The sequence below is a fragment of the Halichoeres trimaculatus genome, unplaced genomic scaffold (genome assembly GCF_033239565.1).
Source record: "Halichoeres trimaculatus isolate MK-OKI-2021-1 unplaced genomic scaffold, fHalTri1.1 fHalTri1_scaffold_1, whole genome shotgun sequence".
Lineage (NCBI taxonomy): Eukaryota > Metazoa > Chordata > Actinopteri > Labriformes > Labridae > Halichoeres > Halichoeres trimaculatus.
Window position 1 is genome coordinate 24,830,450 of NW_027437179.1, and position 19,973 is coordinate 24,850,422.

Consider the following 19,973-nt stretch of genomic DNA (forward strand, 5'->3'; position numbering starts at 1 on the left):
AAATAAACTAGTTCAAAAGTGGTGCTTTATTCATTAAACTTGAACTTACTCCTTGTCCTGAGGAACCATCAACATGTGTGATCAGACGGGGTCAGGACTGCTGTATCTTATTGGCTTCCTCAGTGAATTCAGGCATTTTGAGCCAGTTGCTCTACTTTCATTGATCATAGAATGAGGTACTTTGTAAAATCTGGCAGAACTGTCTATGTTGGTAGCATAAGAAAAAATAATCTTGAATATGTACCCAGAAAGCACAGCTAACAGGTGTAACAGTGTGACTGAGTGGAATCAAAAAACCACACTCAGTCCAAGGGGTCTTGTAGTGAAATCAGATGGCGGTCACCATAAGTCTTGTTCTGTGGTATTAACGCTGCTCTTGTTGCATAACAGCATGTTGAAATGAAGGGCCTCCAAGAGCTCTCTTTGCTGGTCGGTCATGCCGTCATTATGTTGTTGAGCGATGACTACCTAAATATAATCATTTATGCCTGTGACTAGAAAAAAGCTTTACATCATATCTATAATACTAAACACTTCATTGAAAACCAAAAGCAGCTGATCTGGTTTTCTGTCACTTAAATCATGGCAGCAATTCAAATTCAAAACAATACCAGATATGTAAATAATCGAACTATTTGAAAATAGGTGTATAAATTCTTGTCCTCATATTTATCTTATTGCTGATATCTGCAGTATTTGTTTTTAAATGAGAAATATTTGAATTCAAAGTACAATAAAGACTGGAAGCCTCAACAGGGTGGTTTGTTTGAAGTAATTGCATGCAAAAATTATATATATATATATATATATATATATATATATATATATATATATATATATATATATATATATATATATATACAGCACTGGCTAGTCTGCACACCAGGAAGAGTTATGAAATAGTTTTGCAACAATCTTTTTTTCTGCAGGTGATGCAATCCGAGCTCCACTCTCTTTGTGCTGACTGGTTGAGAAATAAACTCTTAACTGTAATCAGGCTCAGGCTGTGGACCTGTAATCATGGTTTAACTTCAAACCCAGCATTAACTCTTGAGTTCTAAATTGATATTTTACCAGATTGGAATATTCCTTTGAAAGATATCATGCGGGATGTTTCAAGATAGATTTCTCAGAAGTACTTTTTAATGTTTTAATGAGAGGCAGGAAGTTAGGAAAGGTTTGTAGAAATACATTTATTGGTCCTCTTGACACATGGAAACACAGCTGTGCTTTACATGCACCCAATGCAGCTGAGAACATTCAACCTTTTACTTTTCATCAGGTATCCTCCTCACAAATGGCTTGGTTTCAGAGAATACCTTCACATAATAAAAGAGCAGAAGACAGCTATTAGGTACAGGTGAGCACAGATGGTCTAAAGAGAGGCAAACACCAACTACAAGGCTGAACATAAAAAATAGGATATATGTTGGTACACTCTGGAGGACAGTGGTTTAGCTGGCTTGGCTCAGGAGCTTCTTAATGTCTCCCTCAATGCTGCTGGTCAGAAACCTCCTGCTGTAACGCCTGAACGGCACTCCATCCGGCCCAATGAGGAACTTCTCAAAGTTCCAGGCCACATCGTTCCTGCACACCGGGCTCCAGATGATTGACTTGGGATCGTTCATCAGGGAAAACTGATCGTCGCTGGGGAATGGGAGTGATTCTCTCAGGAATACAAACAGAGGATGGGCGTCCTTGCCGTTCACGTCTACCTTCTCCAGGAGCTGGAACTTTGGCTCAAAGCCATTTCCAGGACGGACATACTTCAGGGACAGCAGGATTTCATCATTCTTGCAGTTCTCCTGTGTAGATAGATCACAGGATTATAACAGAGCCCTTTGCAAACCAAGTGTTATCATCTTCACATAAGAAGAATGCTGAGAAATTATAGCTTAAATAAATTTGTAGCATATTGAGGGGAAAAGAATTGCACTACAAAAATGACTGATGAATATCTACAATAGTACAAAAAGAGTATTTACAGCAGTGTTATGATGTGTGGATTTTATCATGAAAAAAATAAGGTATTGATCTTTAGGGGTTTCATACTTGATTGCCTTTTTCCAATTATTACAACTTCAATAACTGCTGATACATATTTGATGCAAAGTGGACAGTTTTCTAACATATTTTCTCTTGAACAAAGAGTACCTGCACACATAGATATGTAACTTTCTGCAAGTGACGGTGAGAAACTATTTAAAGCATTGTTTCTTCTACCATCTATCAATGAATTACTTAAAGTCTTTGTTCCTTGTAGTTAATGAATGACGTCTGATGGTATAAGAAACTCTTCCGTTTTCAGTATTTGGCAGCTCACCAACCTCAACACTATTTCCTTTTCCTACTTAAATGCCTCAGCAGCTCACTGAAGGTTTCTGGAGTCTTTTTGAGGGCTCTACGGTTGGCGTGTAATCTAATAAGAACAGTTTTTGGCATGGTGACATGTTCACTAATATCGCTCTAAACTAAGTATGAGAAGTTTTCCTGAGTGAGTTCGCTGTCTAAGGGAAAACAGGGACATATTTGAGAAAGCGCACATTACATTTAAAATATCTACATCTTAATATGGTCGAGAGTTGAAAAGGTTACCCCTCGAAGTCCATGAGAAGGTGGCTACTTTCAGAATAATTCTCAGTATCATCGTAAATTAAAGTCATTCTGACTCTTATATTTACTTGAAAGTCAGTATGTGAGCACACCAGGTAAAAATGGCTGTAAAGTTCGTTGCCTTACCTGATGGCCGAACTGGTTGCAGGGCACTCCCAGGATCACAAGCCCCTTGCTGGCATAGCGCTCGTGGAGCTCGTTCATCTGGGTGTAATCCCTGGTGGTCGTACCTCAGAGAGACGCCACATTCTCAATGAGGACAACTTTGCCCTTAAGGCTCGAAAAATTAAACGCTTCTCCCGACAGCAGCTTGGTCGAGAATTCGTAAAACTTCGCAGTCATCCTTGCGACCTTTTTAGGCTCACTGTATTTCCTTTATCACCACCAGACTGACACTCTACCTCTGTCGGTATCTTCAGCCAACCTTTGAATAACGCTACGTCAAAGAGTGTCTCATGTCTTATCTACCCTTCAAGATAGTTCACGCCCTGCATCCTGTAAAAGCTGATTGGCCAACTGTACATTGCATCACTGTCCTCGCGTTTTTCCCGGTAAAGCAAACTCACAACTCATTTCGACTCTTGTAAAAACAGAAACGCGTCAAAGTGATCAATCTTTTTTTGTTAATAGATTTCTGCTCATATTTAAAGGAATAATATAAAGGAATGAATTTAAGGAAGTGATCTGTAAGGAGGAAATATGTCGAGAAAAAAATAGTGACTCAAAAATTCCCAACGGACTTTCCTGCTCTTTGTGCAAATTTTATGAAAATGATAAAAGTTTTTAAAAGAAGACAAATTATTGTTTATCATGTCCTATTGTGAATTTATAAGCCCAAGAAAATAGTCGGACCTGTTTGTGAAATCTCGTTCTTATGCTATGTATTAGTTTTTGTCATTAATCCGTTCTATTAAGACTGAAAATAAATCCAAACACTACCTTCCTCAACTTTAATTTTTTATGCATTTTTTTGGGCATTGAAAAGTTGCTAAATTTTCCCCCGAACCAACAAAATGAAGCGATGACGGAAGATGGGAGCCGTTAAACAGCATTTTCGTACGCTTTGATTCAACGGTCTTGAAGTATGTTTGTTTCCCAACACCGCGTACCTCAGGGAGATTTCTTTTGTTTACATTATTGGTTGGTATTAGACCCCGCCCAACAACGACAAAAATGTGAATTAATCACGCGTCCTCATAGTGAAGCTTTAGAGACTGTCTAAAAGTGTTTGTGTAATGTTAAACGACGGACCGATATACTTAGGGGAAAAAACTATAGATAATTTAGTCAAAAACCTAGTTTATAATACAAGAGACGGGATAAACATTTACTTTTGAAGCCTCACGACTGAAGGAGTCTTTTTTTCCGTTTGTACACTTCTGCCAGTTAAACTCATTAAAGACGATCCCTGACTGTGGCTTATGACGTAGTAGCTACATTGGCGCGGAAGTTTGTTTGAGCTAGTGAAGTGACTTTCTGAATTTATTTTTTCTTGAAAGGTATGGCATTCCCTCTGTACAACTATACTAATTCATTATTATGTTCTTAAAATGTATGATGTTTGTGTTGTTGATACGGATATGCAGGACTTGTTAGATCAAACTCCATCTTTCGTATCGGCATAGCATTTTGTTCAAGAGTTTTGCTATGTAGCTACTCGTGTGTTTATGTTACTTTTAGTAATTCTGTGCCTACCAGCATAGTCTAGCTCTTTTAAAATTGCTTTTCCGTTTTTATTTAATCAGATGATGCGTAAAAAGAAACGCTCCTCCGTGGATAAAGAAGATGAAACCACGACAGCAAACAGTAAGTGTTGTACAACATTACCTTACCAGGGACATTACTTACCTCAATTGTTCAGAAATCAAACAGAGAAACAGTAGTGTGACTTAATCATAACAGCATCATATCTGGCTGTAACAAACATGCCTAATATCTAAGCTGACAACTACATCCTTTTTCTTTAACCACTGAACAACTTATCTGGTTAATTCTCCGCCCATCATAGAGGCCAAGAAGAGTCGTAGCACAGGTCGCCAGCCGAAGGACGCAGCTCCAGAGGAGACCAATCAGAGCATATTTGGGGTCTTTCTGCGAGAAGCAGGTGTCATCTTAAAACAGGGTGGCACATCCAATGAGATCGGTAAAACACTCTCGGTCCACGTACAAACCAAAGAGTTGCCATACCCCTGTTTTTCTTCTGATCTTTGTTTTTCTTGTTCTCTAGCTGTGGATCAAGTAGTTTTCCAAAAACGTATACAACAAAAACTTCAAAAGAGTCCCAGATACCCTGGGGTAAGTGTATCATCCAATGGTAAATCGACACAATTAGGCTGATAGAGGTTTGGGAAGAAGTGAAACAAGGCAATGAATGACTGCATACACAACTTTTAACTCTCTGTGTTTTTGGTAGAGGGCATCTTGTTGATTTCTGTAAGAGAAAATGACGCCACTTGATATCAACTAAAAGTGCAACACTTTAATTGTCATTTTATTTGCCAGATTGTGCAGGAATTCATCACTGGACTCGAGTCTCATATTGAAGATCCTGAGCAGTTCAGGAACTGCCTCCTTCCATGTGTCCCAAGGTTACCTGATGGAGACTCTGGGTAAACTAAAAAGAGCCCCACTGTTTGAAGCCCTGGTCGGTACTGAGAAATCTGAAAACATTCTCTTTTGTGTTGCAGTGCTGTCAGCTCATTCCAGGAAAGTCTACTTCGTATGTTGATGGGTATTGAGATGCTGCAGGTAAAAGTCTTGGGACGATTCAACAATCAACAACTGGAAATTACTCATAAAAACAAACTAAGTTTTTTTCTTCATACCTTTCACATTTCATCTCTTCATGCTTGATTTCAATTTTTCCTTTCCTACAGAAATCCACCATTAATATTTTGCTTGAGAAACTCCCTGAATTCATGCTTGATGGGTTAGTATATTCATATGCGTAAAGTAGTTGTACTTTTTGAATGTTTTTCCACTGTCTTAATTTTCTAAATTCCAATGTGTTCTGTCATTCACAGCGTTGGAGAGGGAGGGCTCAGTATTCCTCGCATAATTATAAACCAGCTTAAATGGCTGGACAGAGTTGTGGACGGCAAGGTAGTGTTTCTTTAGCTCATATGACAAATAACGTGATCTATTTATGTGATTCATTTTTTTTCTTGAAGTTTAAATCAGACTTAAAATCTATTTTCATCAGTAATCACTGATTTCTAGACGACCACAGCCATGTTTTTGTGTCCTCATATATGTAGGAGCTGGCTACGAAGCTCATGGAGCTGGTGTCAGTTGCACCAGTAGAGGTTCAACGGGACATCATCACCAGTCTGCCGGAGATACTGGAAGACTCCCAGCACGATGAAATAGCCAAAGAGCTCAAGTATGACTGAAAAAGTGTCAGATACAGATCTGTGCTGCATGTGTTTGTAGGTTTGAGAGGTTCAGTAATATTTTTTATCTTTGTTTTCTGTAGCTCTTTACTCAGGGAGAACACTCAGTTAACAGTCCCCATCTTGGATGCCCTTTCAAGCCTGAGCCTAAGCTCTTCATTGCTAGCTGAGGTAGGACATAAACACAAATATCCAGACTCTGTTTTGGTTATTTTGCTGAATTATTTAAGAAGAAGTGAACGTACTCAGTGTTTTACCTGGTTCCGTTTGCTTTCTCAGGTTCGTGAAGCTGTTATGGCCACTCTGGCTGCAGTGCAGCTGGATGACCTCCCTGTTGTGGTCAAGTTCATTCTCCACTCTGTCTCATCCTCTGATGCCTACGAGGTCAGAGCTTAAGTCATGTCTGCTGTGTCTTGTATTTCAAGAACTGCAAGTGCAAACCAGTCATTTTGCTCTGCTTGTTCTTCTATTTAATTCCTTAAAGTGTGGGGTGTCTTTCCTGTGTGTAGGTGGTGTGTAATCTTCGTAAAAAGCTGGAGTTGGAGCAGTGTATTCTCCCTCCTGTGAGCCATGCAAAAAGCAAAGGATCAGGAGCGTAAGACTTAACTATTCAGCACTAAAATTTGTAGAAATTCAGATCATCCTTGCCTTTACTACCCCAAAAAACTGATCTAATTATTCTGTTTTCCAAGCAGGGCTGCCTCCACACCAGCAGCTGGCAGCAGTCAGGACAGTGTTGCATTGATTCTAGATGGGATCAAGTCTGCAGTACGATTCCAGAAAACAATATCTGAGGCTTGGCTAAAGGTGGGAAATTGTTTTTGCTGGCCCCCCTTTGTCTTAATTCTTGAAGCTATTTTTATTTAACTTTTCCTTTCTTGTTTTATCCAAGGCTATTGAATCTGTAGATGAAGTGGAGGACTATAAGGTGAGTGTCTTCTCATCAGTTCAAGGTGTTGCTCCCTGATAAAGTAATAATTAGCAGCAGGTTGGACCTCTTTGTAACATGGTTCCAACACAAAGGAAAAAACAAACACTTTTCTTTCTGCTAAGAGTCTGAAACTGAAGTCAAATGATATAGATTATTGCTTATATGTCACCAGTTATCGTCAAATAAAAAAACACCACTTCGCCATAGCCATTTATGTCATTCTGGACACACCACATTTACTTTCATCTTTGAAACCTGTCAAACAGTATGACTGTGGATGAAGAGCTTGACCTCTCTGTGTTTTTGTGTCTATGGAGACATGACTCCATCTGTGTCTCCTTTACATTTGCTCTGCCCTGCCAGGTCATAGATCTGCTTGTGCTCTTCATCCTCCACTCCACCAATGCTAACCAGAGTCGACGGGGTGCAGAGAAGCTGCTAAAGGTGAAAGTGAGGACTGGGCTGATCCAGGAGTCTTTGCTCCAGAAGACCTTCAGGGACTATGCTCAGGTAGATTAGTGTGTCTGCTGATCTGAACACTTTAATAGACATGGACTGGAAAAATTATCTTTGTTTTGAAGTGCTCATTTTTTAAGTATTATTTTCTCCAACTGTTAATAATTCCTCAGGTTATGCGAGGATATTTCTCCTCCATCTTGGCTTTGGCCCAGGGTCTGCTGCGCTCTCCTGACCCCTGTGTTGTTCCCTTTGGTGGACACATGTATCGACACTCATTCACTGCTTTTGATTCCTACAGCCGTCAGGTGAGTTTTGGAAAATTATGGAAAATTTCTGTGAATTAAATATAGATGGTTTGATTTTCTTCTGTGCTGTGTTATTTAGGAGGTGGTGGGTGCTTTAGTGACCCATGTGTGCAGTGGTGTGGGTGGGGAGGTGGATGTGGCTCTGGAGCTGCTTTGTGGACTGGTAACAGAGAAGCCCTCAGAAATGGCTGTATATGCTGTTTTTGTCAAGGTAAGAGTCAATCTATCTGTGATTTATTTGTTTAATGTCTTTTTTCAATTGTTTGTTTTCAACTCGACAAACTGTTTGACACAGGGAATCTTGGACTATATGGACAACCTCACATCCCAGCAGATCCGCAGACTTTTCCACCTCCTGAGCAGGCTTGCCTTCGGGCAACAGCAACAGGGATCTCATATCCAGGTGCATGTTAACACCATATTTTAGGACTTTGTTTGCATTTTTGTGCCTTTCTTGTAATCTATTCATCAGCTGACTGTCAATCTCGCCCTGTGTTCTCCCCTCAGGATGACATGCACATAGTGATCCGGAAACAGCTGTCCAGCACTGTACCCAAGTACAAACGCATTGGCATCATCGGTGCTGTTATGATTGTAGGCAGTATGGGGGCCAGCAGGTAGGAGCTTTATCTCATGAGCAAGTTTTTGTCTTTTTTCTACCCTTTATGTCTCTTTATGTGTCTTTAAATAACCTCTTGATTGCAATCTCCACCAAGGGCAAAACTGAAGGAGTCACAGAATGGGTCAATATCCCAGGAGACTTTCAGACAGGTACATGTTTCCTGTAGGAATGGTCAGTATGTCTGCTACAGCTTTGTTTGTCTTAATTAGTTATCATTTATAATGTAGGGTTTATTCATGAGTTATGGTAGAACCTCTGGGTAATTTAGAAAACAGTAACAGTTTCTAATGTGCTTGACCTCTTAGGTTATGTTTTATTTTTAGGGGTTAAGGAATTATGTTATATATGTGGTGGTTTTAAAACAAATGCATATTTTTAGATTTGAGTTTTCTTTTTGGAAAGGCTTTGGATAACCCATACTTGTATTGAATTTATTTTGGTTTTCATACTCATAGTATATTTAAGCAAACTGTAGTGTTTGTATCAATTATTGTTATGTTATGTTAGGTACAGTTTTTTCGATGTAGGGAGTTTGAGAACGACTAGATTCTAATTTAGAGAAGCTTGTTTTGACCGTATACTGTGTTGTGAACGGATGTAGTCTCTGTGATGTCGCCTCTCTGTTTCTGAAACAGAGTTTGGAGGCAAATTGTCGTCGGCGGGGACCATATTAGAAATGAGGCGGGCTTTGAGCCTCCACACTAACAGCCAGGGCACACTCCTGTCAGTCAGCTGAGTTGTGCCTCTGACTGGCCAAACTTGGGTTCTAAATATCTACTGCTGAGTAGAAAAAGAATCACCCTCTGTACAGTGTGTACCATTACAGAAATCACCTCTAAAGTTGGGAGACTTTTTTTTTTTTTAACCAAGCTGTAAACATGTTTATTTCTACTTTGAAATACTTTTTTTTTGCTTGTTGTGTATGTAGTTTCTGGTACTTCAAGAGGCAGATGGGCTTGACAAACTGCAGATTTTAGCACTTCAGCTTTGCCTCCTATTTTTAGACCTGCTTGGCATTGACTCAATTCAACACCAAGCAAAAGTCAAAAGTCAGAAATCCTTTTGCAAGATTAAAAAAAAAAAAAGGACTCCTGAATTACTAATACAGTGTGACAATATCTTACTGGCAAAAATTTTGCCAAAGCACTGGTTGCTTATACTTTTAATAAAGACAAACCTGTCTTGTGTTTATTTCTAAGCAATCTTCTTGTTTCAGGTGACTGCCTTGTTAGAGCTAGTTAAGTCAAGCAGCGAGAGCTCACCTGAAGCTGCAGCTCTGTACTATGATGAAATGGCCAATCTGGTTCTGACATCCACCCTGGACCCACAGGTGTTGGTGAGTCTTAAAAAAAACACATCTTTTGTCTTAATAACTGTTCTTATATTGTGATCTAAAACATTAAAGACTGTAAGTGTGACATATTTTTTTAAGATAAAACTGAGGCATGATTCATCAGTGTGGTTATGTTTTTGTCACCCTGTTAACAGGAAATGATTTCAAAGACTGTCCTTGAGGATTTCCAGGCTGACTTTGTGGTGGATTTAAGCCCAGATATTCCAGGGTTAGTTATGGATTTTCACCAGCATGAGTTGAAATGACTTGTGTTTTTATACCTTTGTACATTTATTCTTACCTCTGGTGTTAAATCACCCCTCTCCAGTTCCTTTCCCTTCCCGGCCTGCTACATGTACGACCTGGATGTGGATGAGAGTCAGGGGGGCATTGCCATCAACCTGCTACCTATTTTAGCTAAAGACATGCAAAGCAAAGGAGAGCAGCAGAGTAGTAATAAGAAGGCACAAAGGTCAGTAGAAATGAAATTAGATTATCAAGTAACAGGAAAAAATTCATCTGCATGTCACCTTGTATCGGCAATCCAGTGGCTCTTTATAAGAGTCATGTTTATGTCTTTATATTTTGTTCTTCCAGGCGAGTGTCTACTCTTTGTTTGTCTCCTTTTTTCCGCCTCCTGAGACTCTGTGAGGAGAAACAGAACCAGGGGGACCTCGAAGAGATTGATGCACTACTGGGTGAGGAAGTGGGACCAACAGAATTCTCTTGAAACCAGTTTGTACCGAGGAATTATTTATAACTTTGTGTTTGTGTAGGCTGCCCTGTGATCCTGACCGACATGGATGTGGTGGAAAAAATCGAGAGTCTCTCGAAATCAGAGAGGGAATTTCTCTGTACGCTGCTCTTTTACACCATCAACTGGTTCAGAGAGGTAACTGCATGTAAATGTCCTTTTTTTTTTTTTCCTCAAATGAATAAGTCTTATGACTGAAGCTGTGCCCCACCTTCCTTCTTAAAACAGGTCATAAATGCATTCTGCAGACAGAAAGATGTCGAAATGAAGATGAAAGTGATGACTCGTCTGCAGAACATCACCTACCTTCAGACACTTTTGGAGAAGGCGCTGACAGGTGGAGCTTTACAACACCAGAATATGAGATCTCTCAATGATTTGTGTAATCTTATTTGATAAAGTGGAATAATTTGGAAATAACACCTTTTTTGACATATATTGTAGGAATAACTGGCTATGCTCCACCTGTTGCCAACTTTGATGGAGAGAGCACTGATGTTGTAATGCAAGGTTCCACTGCTCCTGTAACTAAGACAAAGAAAGGTAATAATTCTTTATGGATGTTATTTTACTGATGAAAACAAAAAACACTGTACAAGATAATAAGTACAGAAGAAGAGTCACTGAAAAAAATGAGTTTAGGCAAGGACACAAAAACATCTTTGGATTCAGAAACAAGAGTCCGAGCTTTGGGATGGGTCGGAAGTATTGTGTGTAACTCAGAATTCTGCCCCAGATTTTTTTTCCTCTTTTGAGGAAAAAGTCATAATTCTGACTAATCTCAGAGTTTTGATTCAGATAAAAAAATAATCTCTTAATTTTACTGGCCTGTTTTTTGTGTGGCTCTATTCTCACCTGAGAATAAACAAGACCTAACAGGTAATTTTTGTTTCCATTATCAAGAGGGCACTGGAAAGAAGAGGAAGGCCCCTGGTAAGAGCTCCCCAGGGGGCAGCTCTCAGCTCGATGAGACAACTGATGCAGATAAAACTATGCAGGTAGACCTCTGCCCCTCTTGAATCTCTTTTAGACACTCAGAGAAAAGGCTGTTTGAGACGATTTCTGGATTCATCAACATGACTAGATGTAGGAGTGAAATGTTAAGTTATGTAACTACATCTTTGTAAAGAAAGCATCTATCCATATCACCAGTCTCTCCATATGCTTTTATTTTGTAATGTCTTTGTTGCTCCATGTTTCAGTGTTGAGGTAAGTGAGAAATAGATATGAAGCAGAGAAAAGCCTGGTAACAAAGGCAGTTGATTCAGTTGAATTCTAACAAACTGTGGGACATCCGCAAGAATTAATATGAAACTTGTGGTTCACTCAGGAGCAACCAGAGAAGGAAAAAGAAAAGGAGAGCCGGACAGGAGTCAGTCTGGTGTCATACAGACCATTTTTCAGGGAGCTGGACATTGAGGTGCTGAGTATGTTGCAGTGTGGTTTGCTCAGCCGCTCAGTTTTGGACTCTGAGCTCCAATCCAAGGTCAGAAACTCTCTATAAAAATTCTGAAAGTAGTTCTATATGTCAAGTTAGCATATAAACAAACAGATTCACACCTGTAAAGAAGTATGTATTGGACAGGAGATCAATCTGCGCCAGATTTTTTTCTGTGTGCACCACATCTAAAATTTGTACGTGATTTAGGTTCGAGAAGAGGTTCTGCTGGGTCCTGCTGAGCTGTTTTTTCTGCTGGAGGATATGCTGCGCAAAGTGGAGTTCAGTCTCACAGCTGCACCTGCCAAAAGAGCCCCTTTCCTTAAAGTATGGGAGAGTATCTCACGCTCACAGTCATAACAACTAATCAGAGATAATAAAATGATGATATTTGCTAGAAAACATTGAATTTTCTTTTGTTGCAGTCATCTTTATTTTCTAGCGCAGGCTAACAAAAATAATTATGTCTTCTTTTGCAGGGACGGACTGACAAGAGTGTGGGCTTCTCTCATCTACAGCAAAGGAGCTCCAAGGATATTGCTACCTGTATTGTCCAGCTGCTGCCCACTCTCTGCTCACATCTGGAGAACTGCCACAACCATTTTCAGGTGCCGACAAATCCTGTTGATTCAGATTCCTTTCTTCCATCACACTTTGCATTCTATTTAAATTTGTGTGATTTTTTTCCCAGACACTGCTGTCTGAGAACAACGGTGTTATGGATGGACCTGCCACAGATGTTCACCACCAGCTGATGTCATCGGCCTACCAGCTGCTCTTGCAGGTGTTGAACACCACCTTCAGCTGGTGAGAAGGACCAACACTGCTGCCTTTCACATCAGACATCAAACCTTTTATCTAACACTTAAGAGAAAAAAGTCTGTGTTGTAGCACATGTGTGGCTCAGTGTTCCTGATCTGTTTGTGAATCCATCTGTTTGTCAGGTCTGGATTCAACCAGCCAGGGCAGCGTGGCTTACTAAAGAAGGCTCTGGGAGTTTTGGCTGGAAGACTAAAAGAGGGAGGTCCTGAGTTAACCCTGGAGCAGCTTGTGAAGTGAGTGACACAGATTAAGAAACTTCTGAGATGAAAATGACCTAAACTACCTTAAATTCTTTGCGTTTGTGTACTGAAAGAGTCAAATACATCTTTCAATTTTTCTGTTTTGTGTAGACACAGCTTCCAGTACCTGTTGAACTTCAGAAGCACAATGCACAGTCTCAGCACTGCTCTGTGCCTCTCTCAGCTTCTGTCTACTGTGGCAGAGAAAGGAGGAAACCCTGCCGCCTTCAGAGAGCAGAGTGGTTAGTCTGACATGTTATTTCATTTCCATCAGCTCATCTACGGTGTCACAAATAAGGATGTTGCGTGAATGTTTTGATACTTGAGGGAGAGGATCTTCTAGCATCGTTTTAGCTCCTCTTGCATTCAGCTTGGTTCTTTGGAAGCAAAAGGTAGTTGGGTCAAGTCAAAGTTATTTAAAACTCCCATTATAGAATAGACACAATAAATGAGACAGTTCAATAGCAGCTCAACAAGCAAACAGGAAAAACTGAAAACTAAGCAAGTGTTTGTGTTATATTTTGGGTAAAAATTGTTTTAATAAGCTATACATTATCAGTGCTCACCTGACAAATCCAGAAAAATGTCTCTTTTCAAGATATAATAAGACAAAAAATGCCATCTGAATTGCTTGTAAAAGAGTAAAAATGCAATGTGGTAAGAAATGTGTTTGTTAGGTTTCTTAGAACGAGAATAATGTTGTAACACAAGAAACTAAACAAGCAAATCTTTCTTATACCATAAGCAATTTTTTCCCTCTTTAAAATATTGGCCGTCATTTTTGTCTTTTAATATCTTGAATGAAGACATTACTCTGGACTTGTCAGGTACATGTGGCTCATATAACCTTTTATTTTATGTTAAAACTTTCACTTTAACAGTTTTTGAAGTATATCAAAGGTTAAAGCAAAGTAATTTGTTTTCACAAAGAGTTCAACCTGTCAAGGCTCTGTGTGATAGAACCTAAGCTTTTTGAAAGATACCTTTTGCAATGTTTATATCTTTCTTACCTTGTTTTCTTTTCTTCTTATAGCTTCCCTCGCAAAACATTTCCTGAGCCAAGAGTGGGTGGCAGCTAGTGGAGAGAAGGAGCGTGGGAGCAAATTTAATGATACACTTAACACCCTCCTAAGGTGTGTCTGCATGTTTTGAGTTGTCAAAACAAAAAAAAAAGTAGCACCCAGCTCTGTTGGATAGAAAACATGTTATGCAGTGGAACCTAAATAATCGTTTGTCGATGTTTATTATTTTATTATGTTTCTTTTAATGAAGTTTCTGTCTGTTCTTTTTCTGCAGCATCTACCTGGAGCATGCAGATGATGTCCTGAAGGCAATAGAGGAGATAGCAGGAGATGGAATCACTGAGCTCATCAATGCAGCTAAAGATGAGAGCTCGGCAACATGGCCCACTCTCAACAGGTACGCTCTCACCTCCATCAGTCTTCTAGTTTCTACAATATGCTAATACCATTGTCGAGTCATGATCCACGTATGATACAGAACTAGACGTATTTAGATGAATATGGTGTTGAGAGGTGAAGCTTGAAAATATTTGCAACTTGTAAGTAAATCAGTCTTTTCAGATTATTGTAATAACACGCTACTTTTTCTGTTATTTGTTATTCATCCATTTTTTTTTCTTACAGGCAGACTTTCCTGGTCTTCTATAAAGTCTTGATGTCGGAGCTGGAAAAAGCTGCCAGGAAGATTCCTCCTTACAGAACCAGTGACAACACTGAGGTCAGTCACCAGGTGTCACAGTAGACATGTCTTAACACATTTCCTGCTTTAACACAACCACACTGGAAAAAAATGAAATCTTATTAAGTGATTTTGTCTTATTCACTGTAGGAAATGTATTTTTAGACTGAATATGAGCCACATTCACCTGACCAGTCCAGAAAAATGTCTTTTTTCAAGTTATTTAAAGACAAAAATGAGGTCTGAATTGCATTTGAAAGAAAAAGAAAAACTTCTAATAGAACAAGAGCAAAGTTACTCGTATTGAAGACATTATTCTAGTTTCAAGCAAATTTTTGAGCAAACTTTTCTTGTTTCGTTGGCAGATTTTTTTTACTTTTTACAAGCAATCCAGACCTCATTTTTGTCTTAAAATAACTTAAAACGAGACATTTTTCTGGACTGATCTCCCGAAAATGTCTCAAATCAAGTATAACGAGACAATTTTTGCTTAAAATAAGACAAAAACACTTGATAATATTTCATTTTTTTGCAGTGCACACATCTACCTTAGATAGAAAAAGAATCAACAACTCAGTGTGGGTGAATCTCTCCTGTCATCCCTGCAGACTCAGAGTGAGAAGCTGCTGACGTGGAACCTGGCAGTCAGAGATTTTCACATTCTCGTCAACTTAGTTAAGGTTTGTTCATCTATGTGGTTCTGACTTACTTCTGATCTCCTTTTAATGTCTGACTTCATTCATCTCCAGCTCACAGGAATGTTACTTTACATTTCACTGATTTTGGGGAAATGGTTCTGCACTTGTTCTTCTTCATTTTATCTCACACCATGTATGATCTCTTCCATAAGGTGTTTGATTCCAGACTGGTGCTCAATGTGTGCCTGAAGGTAAGATGGTTGATGGTTGTTGATGCTAAAAAGTTTTCACATTGAAAGTCTGGCGTTTAACTGGTTATAATTTTTTTATTTGTAGTATGGTCGCCTCTTCCTGGAGTCTTTCCTTAAGTTGGGGATGCCGCTGCTAGACAACAGTTTCAAAAAGCATAAGGTACATAAGATCCTGTCATTGCATGCATCTTGTAAAAATTAGCTGCATGTTAAATTTTAGAAATGTGTGGAAATCTTGTTGAAAAGAACTTATCATATATCTCATATAATGGAAAATTGTAATGATAATAATAATTCTGCTTCCTCCAACACTGTTGTAGTTTTGCTTTGGTGTTGCAGAGTCAAGATGTCAAAGGTTAAAGCCAGACATGCCAAAAGCTTGATTTCTGGTTGCAATCACACAGATGTCTGTGTTCTGTCCCAGCACCAGAGGACCAAAGAAAACAATGATTACTTAATATTCTTGACACTGTGTTGACTTAAGTTGGAGTTAATATGTTTCTTTGTGCCAAGAAACATATTTCTTCAACAATGAAGTCCAGTGTCAGAAAGTTTACAGAAGGAAGGCAAGAAAGCAGTCATAAGACTTAATTTTGAAAAGCCACTCAGAGAAACTCTTGTGAAACTGCAGCTGCAACACTTCAACAGTTGCCTCTTCCTGCTCAGGGTTCAGAGTGTGGATCATTTGTAAAGTGTACTGGCGTTACTTTTATCAGAGTGCTTGTTTTTGGGTGTTTTTCTGCCTCTGCATTTGTCTTCACTATCTGCAGGCTCCGTCTTTTCAACAAAATCCAGGTAGATAGTGCAGCAACTAATCATCATAGCATCCTCATACCCTCTGATCACCACATAGATAATGAGATTAGAAACCGAGAGTCTGAAGATCCTCCACGGAGGTTTAAAAAGTAAAACTCACAGCAGTTTATGGAGGCGGGAGGCATTCAGAAATTTAGCTGCAGATTCATATTTACTACATAACTTAAAGTATGGATTTTTTAAAAAACCAAGGTTCATTAAGTGAATTTTAATGAATCAAAGGTTTAACAACAATCAAGTAAATAAATGACCCATTGAGCTCACTAAAGGTGCATTTCCTAATTCTGCTTTTATTTAGATATAGGTTTGTGCTTATGTTTGTGTTGAGTTAAAACTTGTTAGATGAGACTGTGTTGTGTTTTTAACAGGAGGATGTTCAAAGTCTGCTAAAGACCTTCCAGCTCAGCACTAGACAGCTTCATCACATGTGTGGACATTCAAAGGTATTTCCAGGTCAAATTTGATGATCATAGGACAGAATCTTCCTGATAAAAGACTGAGAAGACTAATCAGACTGGTATTAGGCATGCATTTACTTTCCATAATCTTGTTGTATTTAACATGGTCATCATATGTCTTCTTACAGATCCACCAGGACACGAGTCTAACCAACCACGTACCTGCTTTGAAGAAGAGCCTGGAGCTGTTTGTCTACAGAGTGAAGGCCATGCTAATGCTCAACAACTGCCAGGAGGCTTTCTGGATCGGCAACCTGAAGAATCGTAACCTGAAGGTTGGAGATCACTTGACACATACTCTGTCTCTTCTTATACTTTTGCAACTCACTAAACAGAATCTCATCCACTGCAGGGTGAAGAGATTCTGTCTCAGATGTCTCAAGGAAGTGATGATGAGGAAGAAGGGCCAGGTTCACTGGCGCCTCAGGAGCAGTCAGGGGATGAGGTAACCACAAATTTTCAGCAGGGCTCAGGGCATTTCTTTGTTCTCTGTGGCATTTTCTGTTTTGTTTCGTAAAGAAGCTGCTAAAAACTAACTTCATTTTAGATCATAGCTGTAAGCTAATGAGGAGTTTTGGAAGATTAGCTTAATTCAACACAAGCATAAAGTACGTGGGTTAGTATTTTGCTAAGGGAAATAATAAAAATAATCTAATTGAATACTGCTTTTAATAAAACACATATAAAGATTCAGTGACAGTAATGTGTCCAGCAAAAAGTTGCACCCCAACGGCTGCCTGCTTGACCATTACTCTATCAGTTTAAACCACACAGGTTTGTTAGCAGTCAGTTGACACTGTGTTGTGGCTGATTAAACTAGAAAAGTCTGAAACACAAACGATAAGTAGCTGAAACAAGTTGAGAGGAAAAACACAATTTCTATGATGCTATTTTTTGTATATTTTTCTCCATTTTGCTGCATAAAAGTCAAATGTTCAATATGTCAGTTTTGCAAGTTTGCCAAACCTCTCTTGTGTGCTTCTCATCAGGCCCAGGAGTCTGACTCAGAGGAGAGTAGGACAGTCAACAGAGGGGACAACACGATTGAAGATGATGATTCTGATGATTCAGATTAACAGAACTTTAAACTGTTGTGAGTTTTTCATTAGCCTCCTTCATGTGCATGATGAGATTGAATTCAATAAAGAATTGTATTTTGTATTCTGACACACTGTATAAAATGATAACAAAGGGCAAAGTAGAAAAATTCTGAAAGTTCATACTCCTGTTCAAGATTTTAAAAAAGTAAAAACAATTGATGTTTGATTATAAACTTATGTTAAAGGTCTGTTTTTCTATTTGTTTGCAAAAAAATAAAATACTGATGCTTAAAGATGCTTTGGATCTAATTTATTTTAATCAGATTATATTTAGAATCGTTTTAGAGGCAGGAGTTCAGAAAGTAAAGTATTAACACATACAAAGTCCCTGTCAGGATTTCAACAGAACTGTATGTACTGTATGTAAATTACTTCAAATGAAAAATATATATATATATATATTTTTAACTGATTCAGTCATGTTGGTGGAAGTGCTACCCTTTTTGTAGTTGTTAAAAAACAAGCATTTTAGTGCATGCTAAAGCTCTTTCCAGCAAAACCTTTTTTTTCTTCATAATCTTGATTTATTAAATTGCTGAATAAAAAGTGAAAACCGCAGGATGCTGCAGGGGTGTTCCTAAGGGTGGCAGATCTTAAAGCGTGTCTTGTTCTGAAGGATCTGGAGAGAATCAAAGGTATGTTACAGTCGTTGACTGTTACAGAAAACCACCCTTTGACAAAGTATACGAGAAGTCTGCAACATGGCAATGGTTATATACAAAAGAGCTACACGAGGATGTGAAAATCTAAGTGGATTAAGACAAGGATTCTGATGGATTCTTTGTGATGGCAATACAGAACATATCTGAGGTCCCTCCCTGGTGTGTTTTCTCCAAACAGAATTTTGGGTCCAACTTTCAGAAGAAGGGCCTTTTTCCCCAGAGCATTGTGGCAGGGGAAAAAGGGAAAAAAAGGGCTGAAAGTGCACAGGACGTAGCCTGAGGACTCACCTACTCCTAAGGTGTCACCGTGAGGTCACTGTTGCCGCACACTGATTACTAACCTGAATGCAAAGGTAAAAGAGAGGAGGTAGGTGCTGGCTGGAAGTTGAGCTATTCGAAAAAAAATTGGCAGGTGGAGACTGATACCTGTTGCAATTTACAGTCGATGTTCTCCGCCATGCATTACTATTAAAATTAATGACAAACCACTTAATATTACGGAGTAAGAGAGAGTCCAATCCTATTTGCAATGTGTATTGTAAACCAATCCTGCCTCAGATTATTTCATCTCCTTCCTAAAGTTGCCACTGACCCCTCTTGTGAAGTGTAAAAGGTGATGGAAGCTGTGTGGCCTTTAAAGGTTACTGCCCTCTAGTGGCCTGAAGTTATAAATGGTGCTTTAAATTTTGTGAGATGAAAAAAAAAAATCACCTGATTTTTTTTTTCTGTAAAACACTTGTTACACACAATTTGCTCTGTCCATATTTGATCTTAAGACCAGCTCTGTACGGTGGCACTATAGTGCAAAACATGAGGGAAAATAATCAAAGAGAGAGAGAAAACACAAAAAACCCAACACAAACTGTTTGGTGTTTTCTTTTCTCTTTGATGTTGTATTTTCTGTTTTGTGCTTTTGTTTCCTTTTTTGTGGTTGCGTTTTCTTTTCTTTCTTCTTTGAGATGTTTTGTCATGTTTTTTCTTTCATTCTATTGTCACCTTTTGTGTGTATGTGTGTGTGTGTGTGTTTTGCAGTTCAAGACTACCCTAGCTTTGAACAAACCTTGTTAGCTATAACAATCCTTGAAAGCAGCACTAAAAACTTTATATCGTATAATCGTATCATAGATAGATCACGGTGAACGGTAGAATAACAGATTTTTTTAAATACAAAACACAGAAGTACTATTCTTGTCAAACCCTCCCATTTCACGTCAAACCTTCAGGGTCAAACCATGATAATAACATAGAGGGGTGCTATTGTCGTGCATGAAAATGCTACAGCCACTAATTTGAATTAAAGTATGATCAAGAAAGGGTTTTATAATACATAATTATTTTTATAAACAGAGATTAAATAATTCAACGGTGTGAGAAATATCTGCAAAGTCGCCATTCAGTAAGCATACATTGTGGTCTCCCTTCCCGTGGTGCGTCGATGG

General features: G+C 38.9%; 2 protein-coding genes across 2 annotated transcripts; one reads left to right on the top strand and one right to left on the bottom strand.

The window, feature by feature from the left end:
- Positions 1-1,425: 1,425 nt before the first annotated feature.
- Positions 1,426-3,070, bottom strand: gpx1b (glutathione peroxidase 1b). Its single transcript, XM_074679858.1, has 2 exons — positions 2,740-3,070; positions 1,426-1,805 (listed from the first exon to the last, which is right to left on the bottom strand). The coding sequence occupies exons 1-2, from the start codon at positions 2,953-2,955 to the stop codon at positions 1,455-1,457; spliced, it is 567 nt and encodes a 188-aa protein (XP_074535959.1). The 5' UTR covers positions 2,956-3,070; the 3' UTR covers positions 1,426-1,454.
- Positions 3,071-3,960: 890 nt separating this feature from the next.
- Positions 3,961-18,090, top strand: fancd2 (FA complementation group D2). Its single transcript, XM_074679082.1, has 44 exons — positions 3,961-4,112; positions 4,359-4,419; positions 4,622-4,756; positions 4,841-4,908; positions 5,116-5,222; positions 5,301-5,361; positions 5,490-5,542; positions 5,637-5,715; positions 5,871-5,995; positions 6,089-6,176; positions 6,285-6,389; positions 6,515-6,600; positions 6,701-6,812; positions 6,898-6,933; positions 7,300-7,446; positions 7,566-7,700; positions 7,780-7,911; positions 7,996-8,103; positions 8,208-8,317; positions 8,417-8,471; positions 9,539-9,658; positions 9,811-9,884; positions 9,984-10,127; positions 10,253-10,353; positions 10,432-10,547; positions 10,638-10,746; positions 10,854-10,952; positions 11,313-11,407; positions 11,740-11,895; positions 12,058-12,174; positions 12,327-12,455; positions 12,539-12,654; positions 12,792-12,902; positions 13,020-13,150; positions 13,942-14,041; positions 14,205-14,327; positions 14,555-14,648; positions 15,218-15,289; positions 15,460-15,498; positions 15,584-15,658; positions 16,683-16,757; positions 16,901-17,047; positions 17,125-17,217; positions 17,762-18,090. Exons 2-44 carry the CDS (start codon positions 4,359-4,361, stop codon positions 17,846-17,848), a joined length of 4,326 nt encoding a protein of 1,441 aa, XP_074535183.1. The 5' UTR covers positions 3,961-4,112; the 3' UTR covers positions 17,849-18,090.
- The last annotated feature ends 1,883 nt before the right edge of the window (positions 18,091-19,973 follow it).

Coding starts and splice junctions, on each gene's coding strand:
- fancd2 (XM_074679082.1), top strand. CDS start 4,359: ATGATGCGTAAAAAGAAACGCTCCTCCGTGGATAAAGAAGATGAAACC. Junction 10,747..10,853: donor TTTGGAGAAGGCGCTGACAG/GTGGAGCTTTAC, acceptor CATATATTGTAG/GAATAACTGGCTATGCTCCA. Junction 10,953..11,312: donor TGTAACTAAGACAAAGAAAG/GTAATAATTCTT, acceptor TCCATTATCAAG/AGGGCACTGGAAAGAAGAGG.